The sequence below is a fragment of the Mesoplodon bidens genome (genome assembly GCF_964165515.1).
Source record: "Mesoplodon bidens genome assembly, chromosome: 3".
NCBI lineage: Eukaryota > Metazoa > Chordata > Mammalia > Artiodactyla > Ziphiidae > Mesoplodon > Mesoplodon bidens.
This window is the reverse complement of record NC_138178.1, coordinates 104,529,750-104,545,668: the sequence shown is the minus strand read 5'-3', so window position 1 is coordinate 104,545,668 and position 15,919 is coordinate 104,529,750. Positions and strand designations below refer to the sequence as shown.

General features: G+C 54.0%; 1 protein-coding gene across 1 annotated transcript; it reads left to right on the top strand.

The window, feature by feature from the left end:
- Positions 1 to 7,097: 7,097 nt before the first annotated feature.
- JPH4 (junctophilin 4) lies at positions 7,098 to 14,095 on the top strand (the record flags this gene model as incomplete). Its single annotated transcript, XM_081228419.1, has 5 exons — positions 7,098 to 7,491; positions 8,249 to 9,020; positions 12,075 to 12,193; positions 12,550 to 13,082; positions 14,012 to 14,095. Exons 1-5 carry the CDS (start codon positions 7,113 to 7,115, stop codon positions 14,093 to 14,095), a joined length of 1,887 nt encoding a protein of 628 aa, XP_081084545.1. The 5' UTR covers positions 7,098 to 7,112.
- Positions 14,096 to 15,919: the final 1,824 nt, after the last annotated feature.

Here is a 15,919-nt window from a genome sequence, read left to right as displayed (position 1 = left end):
ATAAGATGAGGGAGGAACTGAGTGCAGAGTGAACGTCAGAAACCGAGGAGCCTGAAGCAGAAGGCCGTGTATTCACACCCGTATGATAATTGTGGTTTAACCACGAGGTCTCTACTGGCTGCCTCCTCCTCTGCTTCCAGAAAGGGATGTGGGTAATGATCATGATTTGCTGTATCCTCAGGTTACCTTTATGTACAAATATAAACCATTATTATGAGATAAACCAGGGTATTCGTGTGGGATTTAGGAATGCTCAGGTTTTTCTTCATATCTGATGTGCTGGATGACTCTAGCCTTGACTCTCAGCCTCTCCAAACCCCCAGCTCCTCTCTCCGTGGTAGAGCCAGGCTGCACTGCTCTGGGGATCTTGGGGGTCCTAACCCCATCTCCCATCCACACATGTACAGGGGCTAGGACTTCGAGCAAGTTGTGATGAAATAAGACACAGAGCAGTGCCCTGGTGGAATGTCACCTGGCTGGTTTCTCTACCTCTTGGGCATCTTACCCTTGCCGCCACCCATGGCTCAGAAGTACAGGCTCCAAGACCAATGGCCTGGGTGATCCCAGGCCTTCCTTCCCCTGATCCTTTGCTCCCTGCACTGATCATTTAAAGCATACAAACATGTGTCCCTCAGTGTGAGGCATGGTACCTTAACGTGCACCCAAATCTAATTCAGTCCCAATGACTGCCTGTCTCCCTTTGTCCTCCCCATCCCACCCCAGGGAAAATTCAGACTCTTTCTCTCAGCTCCATTGGATGATGTAGAAGGCCCAACCCCGGAGCATAACCCCCAGGACTACTTCTCTTTCCAAAACCAAGCTGCTCCCTTCACAGCCACCATAGGAAACAAATGAGCTTAGGACGGATGAGGGGGGTTCCAGAAGATGCTGGACTTTGCTGGGCATGGACGCCCCTTTCAGAATCTCAAAAGCTATTGTCCTCTCCCCAGAGGGGAAAAAATGGATATCCATGCTCCATTTGCCCATTTTCAGAGGATTCACAGTCCCTAAGGCCCATCCTTGGGTCCCTCAGTTCATAGACCTTGGGTTAAAAACCCCTGCTCCGTAGAGAACCCAGTCCCACAGAGAGTGTGGAGAAAGAAGCAGAAACGAGTTCTCAAACACCCTTTCCCTTCTCAGCAAGCCAAAACCGGGAGCAGTGAGAGGCAGGGGTGGTCATGCAGGGAAGAACATTCTGGAATCATGATCTGATAGGCAGAGGGGAGCTGTGTGTCCTGCCAGCAGTGGCCAAATGGAGGAAATGCAGTGTCTGGCCACACAGGCCATTCTTACCCTCTCTCCCACCATGGGGATCTTTGGCCCCATCCTGACCCCTGGTGGCTGCTGTTGGGATGAGGTGGGAGAGCTTCCCAAGCTCCTCCCTGCCCTCGGGGGAGAGGGGGCAGCTCAATTGGAAGATGAACCCCCAAGCCTACAGGCCCTGGCTGCGGTCCCCAGGAGGTATCAGCATGTTTCTAAGGGTCCTTCAGGGCGTTCACTCCACTGCAGTGCCTTCTCAGTCTAAGCCTGGCAATCAAACAAATGTGCATGAAAAAAAGCACTTTTCACCTATCAAGTTGGCAGAAGAGGTGTGTGTGTGTGTGTCAAATACAGGTCAGGGTGCAATATGCAATAATACCAGCACTCTCATTGGGGAGAGTACAAATTTGTACAACCTTTCTGGAAGTGATTCTAGCAAAATAAATCCAAAATCTTACAAAGTGTTTCTATTCTCTCACTCAGCAATTCTGGGTCTGTTAATACTATGAAGAATCCAACTTCAAGAAACCATAGACTGAAATAACACAATACCTAAGTTTTGAAATAAATGGCAGAAGAGAAAATAAGATTAGTCAAAAGTGATAATTGCTGAAGTTGAGGGATGGGCACATGGGAGTTTTTATTCTACTTTTGTCTATCTTGGTATACCTTTGAAATTTTCCATGATAAAGCATTTTTACTTTTTTTTTTTTTGGCTGGGCTGCACAACTTGTGGGATATTAGTTCCCCCACCAGGGATTGAACTTGGGCCACCAAAGTGAAAGTGCCAAGTCTTAACCACTGGACCCTTAGGGAACTGCCAGAAATTAACATCTTTTATACAAATCTTTGTATCTCTGATGCTTTCTTTTAAAAATGTTTTGGGAATTTCCTGGCAGTCCAGTGGTTGGAAACCTGCACTTCCACTGCCGAGGGCAAGGGTTCAATCCCTGTTTAGGATCCCACAAGCCCTGCTGTGCAGCCAAAAACCAAAGATGTTAATTTTTAATAGCAAAAACTTTACAAATGGCATAAAAGTGCTATGCTAGAATGGTTAAACAAATTATGCTGCATCCAAACAGTGGAATATTACGTGGCCATTAAAAATTCAAGGATGTTTTAATGACATGAAAAAATGCTTACAGTGTAATGCAAAGCAAATAAGTAGGATACAAAATTGTCTATGCATCATTTAGCTGATTATATTAAATAAAAAATGCGTAGAAGAGAAGACGAGATGAAATTACACTCAAGTGTTTGTCATGCAGTGAGACTATGGGTGATTTTTACTCTTGATATTGTGCTTTATTTTCCTATTTCTACAATCAGCATGTTTTACTTTTAGAAATAGGCCCCCAAATTGCATTTGTTAAAATAATACTCACTTGGGAGTCTGATAGATATTAAACTCCAAACGCTGCCATATATTAGCTGTGCAACATTGAGCAAATTAACCTCTGGATCCCAGATTCCTCACCTATAAGACTGGCACAATGCCACCTGTTTTTCAAGCCCCATTTACTGGGCATTTACTATGCACAAGGCACTAGACCAGGTGCTTTTCCCTCTATATATAATCTCACGTGCTATTCATACATGATCATTTCAATCCTCACCATAAGCTGGGGGATAGGTTAGGGTGTTCCCATTTTAGAGATACACAAACTGCAGCTCGGAAAAGTTAGGGAATGTGCTCAGGTTTACCCAGCTAGCAGACAGTAGAGTCAGGATTCAGACTGAGGTCTGTCCATCTTTGCAAACCCAGCTCTTGGTCTCCAGCCTGGGCTGCTCACAGCTAGGTTTTGTTGTGAGGATTGAATGAAGTAATGCAGGTGGAGGACCACCCACAGTGCAGCTCCAAGCCCAGAGCTGCTTCACTTCATGTTGCTTTCCTTTTCTATGACCCTCAGGCCTTGGTAAATTGTGGCAGAACAAACCAGTGCATCCCCAGAAGGGAAAAAAATAAAATGCATCTTTACCCTAAAAGAAGGGATTATAGGACCTGTAGGGTCAGACCAGAGAGTGGTTGGAAAACTGCCTCTCTCAGGGCAATATGGGGGACCTAAGACTTGTGAGCCCCACAAGTGCCAGGGTAGTTTTGCCAGTGACTTCTTCAGGGCGTCATCAGACCTATACCTTGATTTGCAGCTTAGAATTCAGTACCGACTCACCCTACCAACAAGCATCGCTCCCCACCTTCCACTTACCCTGCCATCCTTCTTCCCTAAAGAACAGGGCACACATCTCCTCAGGTCCATAGCTTTGTTTTTCTTTTCTCTTTTCCTCACAGCCCACCCTCCTCCCCGCCCACCCCCCCCCCGCCCCCAACTTTGTCTTTTTGGAGAAAAGGGGAATCTTAGGGTCTGAATAGTACAAGAAACTGTGTGGAGAAGGAAGGCCTGAATATCTAGGGGTGAGTGATGCTATGCAGCTGGGCCTGCCCCAGAGCTCCTTCTGGATTCCTCTTCAAAGCCTCTTTCCCTAGGGAGCCAGCCGAAGTTAGGTTCCACCCCTATTCTCTATTTCTACCCCTGTCATAACACAAACTACTCTAGAGTTGCTTGTTAGTTGTCTGTCTTCTCTACTAGATAGTGAGCTCCATGAGAGCAGGCACTGCAGTGTTCACCACTGGATCTGTAGCCCAGGGCAATGTGCCTGGTACACAGTAAACTATGTAAATGTCTGATGAATGGAGAAATGAAGGAAGGGAGGGAGGGAGGAAGGAAGGACCTCTGCACCACCACCCTTGTCCCAAGTAGACCCACAGTTGCCCTGTTCCATGCTAGGACATGTTCCATGTGCGGGGACCACATCCTTAGAAGATGTGGTCCCAGCCCTAAAGGCTTCAAATTTACGTGTTTCTCCAACCTCATATCCACCTTCAGAAAAACAAAGTGCAAGGGAAATTCCTGTTTATTCCAAACCTCATGCTCTTTATTTTACCACCATAATCAAAAATGGATCTCCTGAGTTTAAGGGAGGTTCCCAAGTACAAGGAATCCTGGGAGGAGTTACAGGGTTCAGAAGGTCTGGAGTCTGTTCTAATCCTAGCTCTGCCACCTCTACTGTGTGACCTCGGGTGAGTGATCTCCCCTCCTGGGCCTCAGTTCTCTTCCAGTAAAATGATGGGGTGGACCAGACGTTGTATGAAAATAAACACACTTTAGAGAATTCCTTGGCAGTCCAGTGGTTAGGACTTGGCACTCTCACTGCTGGGGCCCTGGGTTCAGTCCCTGGTCTGGGAACTGAGATCCTGCAAGCAGCCAGAAAAGAAAGAAATAAAGAGAGAGAAAGAAACAAAGAAAAATAAACAAAGAAATGGAGAGGGAGAGAGAGAGAAAGAAAGAAAGAAAGAAAGAAAGAAAGAAAAAGAAAGAAAGAAAGAAAGAAAGAAAGAAAGAAAAGAAGGAAAGAAAGAAAAGAAGGAAAGGAAGGAAGGAAGAAAGAAAGAAAAGGACTTGAGTGCATTTGACTATCTACCCTGTTGTAACTGGATGGTGTCCTCCTTCCTAAATGCTTAGGGGCAGGGTAGATGCAGCATCTAAGTAAGCTGAGGGGAGGGAAGACAGTATGTGCCTACTTCTGTCTGTAAACAGGAAGGCCCAGGATGTGCTGCCCCTCGGGTGAATGGTCAGGGAGCGGTGGAAGGCTGAAGAGGGTCTTGCCACGATAAGGCCCTCCCCAAATGTGTCTTTGCCTCTAGGTTTGCAAAATAGATGACTCCAAAGCCCCAGCATCTTCATGGCACTGCCAAACATGACCCCCTGTTCCTCATTCAAAACCAATACACCCCCTCATGTCTGCCCACCTCCTTCAGAGGGAGAACCCAGGGAGAAATAGCTGGTGGGGGGCGGAAGATGGTGCAGCCTGGAAAAGCACTGTGGGTCCGAGCTTCCTGGCAGGGCCCCATTTCAAGCTTGCTCAGAAAGCACAAGTGGGGAGCTTCCTGGTCCCCTGCAGCAGTTTCTTAGGGAGGACAGTGGACTTGGTGGACACAGGCATCCAGGCCCAAAGGCTTCCTGGCTTCAGTCCAAGCAGCTGGCAGGTTCATCCTTCTCCCCAGGGCCCCAGAAACACCACTTCCGGCCCTCCAGCCGCTGCTTGGGCCCTTCCTGGCTAGATGTCTCTGCCCAAGCCCGCCCTCCCTGTGCAGAGCTTTCTCCCTCCCTCACAACCCTTATTTCGCTCTCTCAGTCTCCATATCTATTTCTTCTCCCTCCTTCTCCTCCTCCCCTGCCTCTCTTCTCCTTGCCATCCCTCACCAGCCCCAGAATGGGTCTCCCTCCCTTTCTCCCTCTACGACAGTATCTCCCCCTGCCTTAGCTCTCACCCCTGCACCTCTTTCTTTGTATTCCTCTCGCCCTCTCCCGGCCTCGCCAGCATCTCTCCTCCCCCCGCTGGCTTCGACCTCCCCCAGCCTCCCCATCTTCAGCTCAGTCTCCTCCCCCTGGCTCCTCTCCCCTCCCCTCAGCCTCACCTCACTCCCTGCCAGCATCCCAGGGTTTCTTTCCACCCTGGGGGTCTCTGTGCCTCTCATCCTCCTCTCTACTTGCCTCCTCCCTCATCGCAGGTTGAGCAGGCACCCATCCTTTTCTGCCCAGGCATCCCCGCCCCACAACGCTATCACCGCCACTGTCTCTTCTTCGTCGTCTTCTCCTCTCCCCACCCTCTCCTCTCCTCTCTTCTCCCTGCCCCTTTAAATCTGCCTGGCCCAGCCTCTCCCGTGATGCTGGGATGGAGCAAACATTGATTTGCGCTGGGATGGAATCAGAATTTTGATTTTTTTTTCCTCTCCCAACCATAAGAAGAAGAAAATAATAAAAACACCCCCTCTTGATAGCCCCCTCTCTCTTCCCATCCAGCTCCCAGCTCCTCTTCCTAACCTCCATCCAAGGCAGATTTTTTTCCCCTACACTATTCTCATCTCCCCCTACCCCTGCCACTACCTCGCGCGCCCCCCACTGCCTGCTCCTCCGGCTGGGGAGAGAGGGGACTCTCTCCTGCGGCTCCCCCACCTGGGCTCTCCGCGTTGGAGCAGTCTCTCCGGAAGGGGAGGGGGCTTGTCTTGTCTGGGCGAGGTGGGAGTGGAGGTATCCTGCCATGGATGCTGTGCCTGGGAGGCAGCCTGAGCCCCAATCCACATGGTGAGTAACCTGCCCCCTCCCTTCTGCCCATCTGCCCATCCGCACCCTCGCCTTTCCCCTGCAGAGCCTCCCCCATCCCCATCCTTTCCCCCACCAAACCCTCTGCCCACCTTGCTCCGATCTCCCCCCTACGTTTTCAACCCCCCCACCCCCCCACCCCGACCTTTGCCAGGGAAGCCAAAGAACCGGGGCAGAGGGGTCCTGACAGCAGCCAGGGAAGCGGGTGGCTTACGATTCTGCCCAGCCCCCTCTCAGGACCCCCCCCCCAACTGCCATCCTCACTCGATACTTTGGGGTTCCAGGTTGGAGTAGTGGCACTCCCGCTTGGGGTTAGGACCCCAAGCCCTGGGAGGGGCCCTCTACAAGAACGGAGGGATGGGGGAGCCCCGTGCCTCCAAAGCTTAGGAGCTGCTGGAAGATGCTGCTGAAGGGTGGGGGGTTGGGGGGCGGTGCTGAGGCTCCGGAGCCACTGGGCCAGGGAGCGACGGGCAAAGAGGAGGGGCCTCGCTCGCCACTTCCCCCCTCTTTCTCCGCAGCCACTCAGGATGAGGGTCCGGCCGTGCCTGCCCGCGCTGGGCGCCCCCTGCCTGGCCCCGGTCTAACTGCCCCCGCCCCCAGGCCTCGCCCGGCTCCCAGGCCCCCAGCCGGCTTCTCCAGCCCCAGGATGCGCTGAGCCACCGGGGGGCTGAGGCCGCGCCAACTACATGCATGTCCCCCGGGGGCAAGTTCGACTTTGACGACGGGGGCTGCTACGTGGGGGGCTGGGAGGCGGGGCGGGCACATGGCTACGGCGTGTGCACGGGGCCCGGCGCCCAGGGCGAGTACAGCGGCTGCTGGGCGCAGGGCTTCGAGTCACTGGGCGTCTTCACGGGGCCCGGCGGACACAGCTACCAGGGCCACTGGCAGCAGGGCAAGCGCGAAGGGCTGGGCGTGGAGCGCAAGAGCCGCTGGACGTACCGCGGCGAGTGGCTGGGCGGGCTGAAGGGGCGCAGCGGTGTGTGGGAGAGCGTGTCTGGCCTGCGCTACGCCGGGCTCTGGAAGGACGGCTTCCAGGACGGCTACGGCACCGAGACCTACTCCGACGGAGGTGCGGGGCCCTGCCCACTACTGTCTGTCTGCTCGTCCGCGTGCGCCTCCCCGCTGGCCTGCCCCGCGTATGCCTTCCCCAGCCATACAACCCCCGGCGCCCCGCTGTTATCCTACACGCCTTCCCTATCAATATGCGCCCCTGCGCCCATCTTTCTGCGCTCTCCTCCCATCATCACACACGCCTTCCTTATTTGTCTGTCCCCTGCCTGATTTTCCCTCTCCCCAACCTGCCTGCCCTCACCCCTTCCCTGTCTGCCTGAGCCTCACCCCCCGCATCTACCTAACCCTCACACACCCCCTGTCTGCCTGTCCCACACACCACACTTCCCCTCTCCACCTGCCTGTCCCTAACACCTCTGCTCTGCCTGTCCCCTCACACTTCCTCAGTCAGCCCCTGACAGTTCTCTTTGCTTGTCATATGCCATCTATACACCCCCGTCAACCTGTCCCTCACACACTCTGGACTGTCTGTCCTTCACACACCCCAGCCTCTCTGTCCCTCCCCCTTTCCCCTGTCTACCTGCACGGCCCTAATCCACGGATCTCCCACTACCTGCCTGTCTTCCCTCTGCTCTTCCACACCTTCCGACCCCACCTGGCCTGTCCCCGGCTCCTAGTGCCCTTCCCCGACCTCCACGCCGGTTGACCCCACCTCTCCCAGCCGACTCTTAGGCTTCCAGGGGTGCATGGGGCTGGGGGTGGCATGGAGCGGCGGGTCCTGACTCTTTCTCCCCCTCCTACCCCGCCCCGCGCAGGCACCTACCAGGGCCAGTGGCAGGCTGGGAAGCGCCACGGCTACGGGGTGCGCCAGAGTGTGCCCTACCATCAGGCGGCGCTGCTGCGCTCGCCCCGCCGCACCTCCCTGGACTCGGGCCACAGCGATCCCCCGACGCCGCCCCCGCCCCTGCCCCTGACCGGCGACGAAGGAGGCAGCCCGGCCTCCGGCTCGCGGGGAGGCTTCGTGCTGGCCGGGCCTGGGGATGCTGACGGCGCGGCCTGCCGAAAGCGCACCCCCGCGGCCGGCGGGTTCTTCCGCCGCTCGCTGCTGCTCAGCGGGCTCCGGGCGGGCGGGCGCCGAAGCTCCTTGGGCAGCAAGAGGGGCTCCCTGCGCAGCGAGGTGAGCAGCGAGGTGGGCAGCACGGGACCCCCGGGCTCCGAGGCCAGCGGGCCCCCGGCCCCGGCGCCGCCCGCCCTCATCGAGGGCTCGGCCACTGAGGTGTATGCGGGCGAATGGCGCGCCGACCGGCGCAGCGGCTACGGCGTGAGCCAGCGCTCCAACGGGCTGCGCTACGAGGGCGAGTGGCTGGGCAACCGGCGGCACGGCTACGGGCGCACCACCCGCCCCGACGGCTCCCGCGAGGAGGGCAAGTACAAGCGCAACCGGCTGGTGCACGGGGGGCGCGTGCGCAGCCTTCTTCCTCTGGCCCTTCGGCGGGGCAAGGTCAAGGAGAAGGTGGACAGGGCCGTCGAGGGCGCCCGTCGAGCCGTGAGCGCTGCCCGCCAGCGCCAGGAGATCGCCGCTGCCAGGTGGGCACCGGGTGCAGAGGCCGTAGCGGGGTTAAGGGGAGAAGGTACCCTGGGGATAAGGAAGGGGGCGGTGCCTAAAGGAGGACCAAGACACAAGGCCTAGGGCCCGGTGGGGAAGAGCAGGCCTAGGGCCAGGCATTTGTAGCCCTGGGTATTTGAGGTGTTTATATCTGAGGCTACAGGTGGACGTGGGTGTAACTGTGGGTGGCTGGGTATTTGAGGAAAGCCCTGTTAGACTGTAAGCGTGTCTCAGTGTCTTGTGGGGATGTGTGTCGTTGTGTGTGGGAGTAGCAATGAGTGCTGCCTTGTGCCGGCCCAGGAAACCTCTTGGAACTCAGACATGTCGCTAGTCTTCCTCTTCTTGTAGCTGATCCGGCCTCCAGGACTCTGCTGCTGGGAGCAGCAGCCCCTGGCAGAGAGACAGGGAGAGTACATTCGTAACCACATCCAAGCCAGCCCACAGTCTGCTATCATTTCAGCCTTAGGCCTTGGGAAGGTCTAGTTCGTACAGCTGATCTATCCACCTGAAAACATAGTCCCTCTCACCTTTGTCTCCTCTGCCTCCCTTAACCCAACGGATAAAGGTTGAAGGGGAGGAGGCTTGCCTATAAATGAAATGTTCTTTCTGCAAATCAGATTACATTTCATGCATCAGGAACCTCATTATCTAAAGCAGTGCAGTCCAGTAGGAATATAATGTAAGCCTAGTACATAATTTTGAATCTTCTAGTAGCTGTATGAAAAAAATATGAAGAAACAGATGAAATGAATTTAAATAATATATTTTTATTTAAACCAATATACCCCAAATATTATCATTTCAACCTGAAATCAATATGAAATAATTAAGGAGAGATTTTACCCCCCCCCATTTTTCTTAAGTCTTTGAAATCTAATATGTGTTTTGCACTTAGAGTACATGATTCAATTTAGACTAGCCACATTTTAAGTGCTTAATAGCTGCATATGGCTTGTGACTAAAGAAAGCCAAAAATCTGTTTGTAAGGAGTTCATAAGCCCCTGATTTATACAATTTACACATAAGAATTTTTAGATATTGGTTTTTCTTTAAAGGGGAGGGCACAGTTGAAGGATCTTGTTTGAATTTGAGAGTGTTTCAGAGGATGAAAAGTCAGGATACGTCCAAATATGCTTCAGTGAGTTTGTAAAATGGGTGACAAGGGGTGTGTGTGTGTGTGTGTGTGTGTGTGTGAGTGAACAGGTCATATCCAGAGTAGATGCCTGAACCAGAGAATGTCTATCTGTAGGTATATCCGAGTGTCTGGATGGTTAGAGTCCAGGGCCTTAAGCCAGGGAAGGGAGAGGGCAGAGCACCAGGGAGCACTTCAGGCTGGACGGGGAGTGGGCATGTGCAAGAAAAGCTGATCTCAGTAGCCAGAAAGATCAGGCAGTGGGAGGAGGCTGGTTGGTCTCCCCAGCAACAGGCCTGGCAAACCTGATTGGCTGCTGATTGCCATGGAAACAGCAGGGCCCCAGCAGTAGGTGCCTCTGCCAGGTAGCCTGAGCCTGGCCTGATGCCTGAGCACTGACTCGGTCTACTGGCTAGGATTTGATCAACCATACCCTCCAAAGTCAAAAATACAGGACCTTTTCAATGTTGCAGTTTCTTGGCTGCCAACAGAACTCAATGCAACACCGAACTGTGATCCTCATCCCCGGCCTTAAACTCTGAGACCAGCTCAGTTTCAGGACAGGGCTAGGCATATAGATCCTGAAAGCCCTAAGACAGAAGAGCAGGGTTATCTGAGATCCCTCCAAGCAGGTTCTAAAAGTCTTGACCCACCAAGTTTGAGAGGAGGAGGCTGACCGTATCTCCCAAGGTATATAGAGAGGAAGTAGACTTAAGATGACAGGGGACACCATGACCCTTCTCCCTACCCCCATACCCAGACTGCTTTCTTAGGCCAGATAAAACAGGCCCAGGGCCAGGGGGAGTCATGGGTCTTGATGCATTCAAGCCCCTGGCAAGTATATCTGATTACCTCTACCTCTGATCCTTTACGCCCCACCTTCAGTCAAGATTACAGAACTAATTTAATAATTACAAGGCATCGGGGTGGGATAGGGAGGGTTGGAGGGAGACGCAAGAGGGAGGAGATATGGGAATATGTATACGTATAGCTGATTCACTTTGTGATACAGCAGAAACTAACACACCGTTGTAAAGCAATTATACTCCAATAAAGATGTTAAAGAATAATAATAATTACAAGGCATCTATGATTAACAGCAGAAGGTAAAAGGGAAGGGAGAATTGAGGAAACATCTGACATCAGATGGAGAACTGAGAGAAAACAGAGGCGAAAGGATTGATAATGCTTCAAGGTTACCTGTAACTAAGGAGTGGAGCAGGGTTGAAGGGGGGCTGTGGAAGGGAGAGTAAGAGCTCACCTCTTCGAAGGTGTAATCACAATGGTGAGAAAGCATGCATGTTAGCAGGGAGAGGGAATAGATAGTAGCAGAAAGGGGAGACCCACCCTTACTCCAGGTCCAGAGCTCAGAAATGAGGAAATGGGGGTGGGGGGGCAGTGGCAGTGATCGGGGGCAGGGAGAACGATGTGATAACAGAAGTGGCTGAAGAAAACAAGATGCAGAATTCTCATAACAAGAGGTAGCAACACAGCAAAGAGGCATAGCTTGTGAGCACCAAGCAGGTGCAGCCGCAGAGATGTGCTAGGAGAGCGAGGCCTCATTTGTCACCGGGACGGAGCAGGACAGGAATGGAATAACAGAGTTGAGGGCAGTGGGGAGGGCCTGGCCCTGCAGCTGGAGGAAGGGAAGTGTTACTACTGGATGGAATGGTGGAGAGAGTGAGAGAGGAGCAGGAAGGTGTGATGACAGCAAGCGCGGCCCAGATCTAGGGGAGGAAACCAAAGGCCGGCCGCCCTGCCGGGGAAGGGGAGCAGCTGGCAGAGTGTGAGCAAGGGTGAGGAGTCCAGAGGTGAGCTCAGATCTGGGGGGTGTGATGCAGTGGGGACCTGGGCCAAGGGACTGGAGTAGGTCTGTTAAGACAGTGTCCCTGGAACCCGACAGGGCAGCAGACGCCCTTCTAAAGGCAGTGGCAGCCAGCAGCGTCGCCGAGAAGGCTGTGGAGGCAGCTCGAATGGCCAAACTGATAGCCCAGGACCTGCAGCCCATGTTGGAGGCCCCAGGTGAGGTGTGGGCAGCCTGGGGCGGGGCCGGGGGAGGGGGTGGCTTCCTGGGGAGCTGGGGGGCCTGGGCATGGAGAAAGGGGAAGGGAATCCCTGCAGGGGACTGGGGCCGGAAAAGCCAGGGTATGAGGATCTAAGGGGACAGAGGGTGGGGACCAGGCCCAGTTGTTTGAGGAGCGAAGTAGGAATTTATGACATAGGGTCACAAGGACTAGGGGGTTGGGGTCTGGCAATGAGAGGCTGTAAACCTGGGGGTACCAGAGTCCTGGGAGGCACCCAGGCAGGGGGATAAAGCTGTAGCTTCTGCAGCCCAAGGCCAGTTCGTCCCCTCTGATTCTTAGCTATCCCTGCCCCAGGCCGCAGACCCAGGCAGGACTCAGAAGGTTCTGACACAGAGCCCTTGGATGAGGACAGCCCTGGGGTGTACGAGAATGGACTGACCCCCTCAGAGGGCTCCCCTGAACTGCCCAGCAGCCCTGCCTCCTCCCGCCAACCCTGGCGACCCCCTGCCTGCCGGAGCCCACTGCCTTCTGGAGGGGACCGAGGTCCCTTCTCCAGCCCCAAAGCTTGGCCCGAGGAGTGGGGGGGCCCCGGTGAGCAGGCAGAAGAACTAGCTGGCTATGAGGCAGAGGATGAGGCTGGGCTGCAGGGGCCAGAGCCCAGAGATGGCTCCCCACTCCTCGGAGGCTGCAGCGACAGTTCCGGAAGTCTTCGAGAGGAGGAAGGGGAGGATGAAGAGCCCTTGCTCCAGATGAGGACCCCAGGGCGCTCGGAGCCGGAGCCCACCGCTTTGCCAGTCCTGAGGGGCCTGTCCTCGAGGGGTCCTGAAGCCGGGTGCCTGATGGAAGAGGCTGAGGAGGCTGCTGCGTCCGAGAGGCCCGCCCAGCCGGTGAGAGACCCTCCCCTCCCCCACTCCGCCCTGTGCCCTCTGAGTCTCCCATCCTTCCTGGTCCCTCTTCTCCTCAAAGCCTGGCCTCTCATCCTTTCCAGACCTCTCTCTGATACCCTGAGGGGCTTTGATGTGCACTTAGCTTCCTTTTTGCCTGCCCAGTCTTGGACTATATCCCACCTCAAAAAAATAGAGAATTTGCAAGCTGGAAGGAACCTTAGAGACCTTCACGTCCAACTCCCTCATTTGACACATGGGAGGACTGAGGCACTTACAGTAACTCACCAAGGTTACGAATAATTAACAGTACAGCCAGAACATCTTTGCCTGCTCTCCTTTCATATCATTTCCGGCTCCTGGTTTTCTACTCCACCTCCACCCCCACCTCCACACTTTCTCTCTTTGGTGCCCAGAAATAAAAAAGGAAAAGCCTGTTCCCTCCCTACCCTGGCTCTCCCTCCCTCTCCTGGGAAGAAGAGAAATAGGGAAGAAGGCAGAAAACTGGGAGGGGTGGAGTTTCCCCAGTACCCTCCACTCTGATTGGACTCCAGGCCTTCTCCTGTTTCCTAGCAACCACATCCTCACCCCTTCATCCCCTCTCTGCTTCACTGCAGTAAAGGCTGCTGCTGCCAACGTCTGATACTAAGGCCAGGCACCTTCTGCCTGGGCCACGTGCTGCAGGGAGGGGAGAGGAAGGAGAAGGGAGGATGGGCTGACTTGAGGGAGCCAGAGGGAAGGTGGGGCCCTGCCTGGGAGCAGAGGAATGTTTTGCAATCCAAAGCAAAGGTTGGAGATTTCCCTGCTCTGGCCTCTGAGGAGAGGTGCCTGGGACCCTTCTGCTTTGCCACCTCAGCCAGGGCAGGAAGGTGGGACCCGTCGCTGGACCCGGTCCTCAGGCACTGAGACTGCATTTTCCCCCATCTCTCTAGGGAGCTGCCAACCCATTGGTGGTGGGAGCCGTGGCCCTCCTGGACCTCAGCCTGGCATTCCTGTTCTCCCAGCTCCTCACCTGAGGCTCCTGCCTGGCCTAGTTCTGGCTTTGGTTGCTGCCTCTTCACTCCTCTGACCTGCCTTTTCCTCTTTTCTTCCTCCTGGTTGTTTTTTCTCCTATCTTTCTTTCTCTTCTCCCTTCCCTTTCTTTTCTGTCCCCCTCTGGTTTTCTCTCTTGTTTTTTCTTTCCCTCTCTCCTTTCAGATTCTCTCATTCCTTCTGGCTCCATCTCTCTGTCTTCCTCACTCCCTTCCCCACCCACCCCTTCTCTCTCTCTCTAGATTGTTTACATATGAAGGGCTTTTCTCGCTCAGAGTCGCTCTCTTCTCTGAGACACACAATTCTAAGTCAGACCATTGCCCCACACCCTCCCTGCCTTTTCTTTAGACCTGAACTTGGATGAGGGTTGGGGTTTGGTGTCCCGAGGAGTCTCCCAGAAGCTGAGCAAAAAGGAAGGAGAAAATGGAGAAGGGGTATACTCTATACGGGAGAAGACTGTATCCTGGGCAAGGCACTGGCCGTGCTGCTGTGACTCCCTGACCCAAGGGGCCTGGCGTCCCTCTGAGGCCTAGTGATAAAGCTGGAGGGGGTGCAGCCTCCACCTCTGACGTTGGAGGACCCTACCCCACCTCCAAGCACTGAGCTAGGTTCTTGCCGAGCTCCATCCTTCCCTGAAGGAGATGAGGGGAATGAAAAGTAGAATGGCTCCCCAGCATCTTCTCCCTCTTTCTTTCCTCAACAGCCAGCCCCTCATCCAACCCCCTAGGGTGGCATCCATGTCAAGAGCAACGTGTAAAGGAAAGAAAATGTCCTATGCGGCCAAGCCCACCCTCTCCCACCTTTATCTCTCCCCCTAAAAGTTTGTTTGTTTGGTCTGGACTCACGTGTGGCCTTTGATTAAATTTCTAAGGGACCTGAAGGAGACATTTCTACTGCAGAGGGTTAGAGGCACCTGAGCAAGGACCCCACTCCCCAACTCTGGCAGTAGTGGCTGGGAAGGCATTTCTGGAGAACAAACCAGACAAGCTAATAAGAACTCACAGGGCAGCAGAAGCTGTTTAGTAGTCCCTAAGTGGGTTATATCCCTTCTCCCATCATATCAGAATCTTGTGAAATGGGAAACCAACAGAAGGAGGGGATCAAAGGAAGCCAGTCTCTCACACACTTTCCAGGCACAGCAGAGGTGAGAGTCAAACCCGGGTGAGAGGTGGGTGGAGAGCCCTGTTTGAGGTTGTGGCTGATCCCTGGTACTAGCTTTTCCCCTGGGGGCAGAAAGCCCTAGGAAGAGGGTACTGTAGGGTCCCCAGAGGATCTTTCCTCCCTCCCCTGCATGAGGCAGAGGCAAGCTGCCTGCCAACCCCCTCCCTCAAGGAATGGCCTTGCCTGGGAATGCCCACCACACACAAACTCTTCTTTTTTTCTAGTCAAACTCTGTTTACTCCTTGGCCTGCCTCCCTCTTCCTCCCCTCTCAACCTTTACTTCTAATTTGTATTTCATGGAATTTGGGATTGAAGTTAAACTACAACAGTGCCACCAACACCAAGTCTTGCAGGAAAAAAAATATACAAAGAAATTTAACAAAAAAAAAATATATTAATAAAAAATTTCAAAAAAAGGGGGGGGAAATTGTCCTCTCCTTTGGGTGTGATGGCTTCAAACCAAGCTCTCAGAGGCTCTCCGGGTAAAGGAGCCCTCTTGGGGACCCCCAGGCCTGTTATTACACTCTCGCCGGCCCTAAGTAGTTAAGAGTTCTTTCCCCTCAACTCCAAACCAGGAAGGCCTGGGCTAGAGGCTTCAAGACTGCTCTGCTGGTCGGCCCAGGAGGGGCGGGGTCCCGTGATGGGGG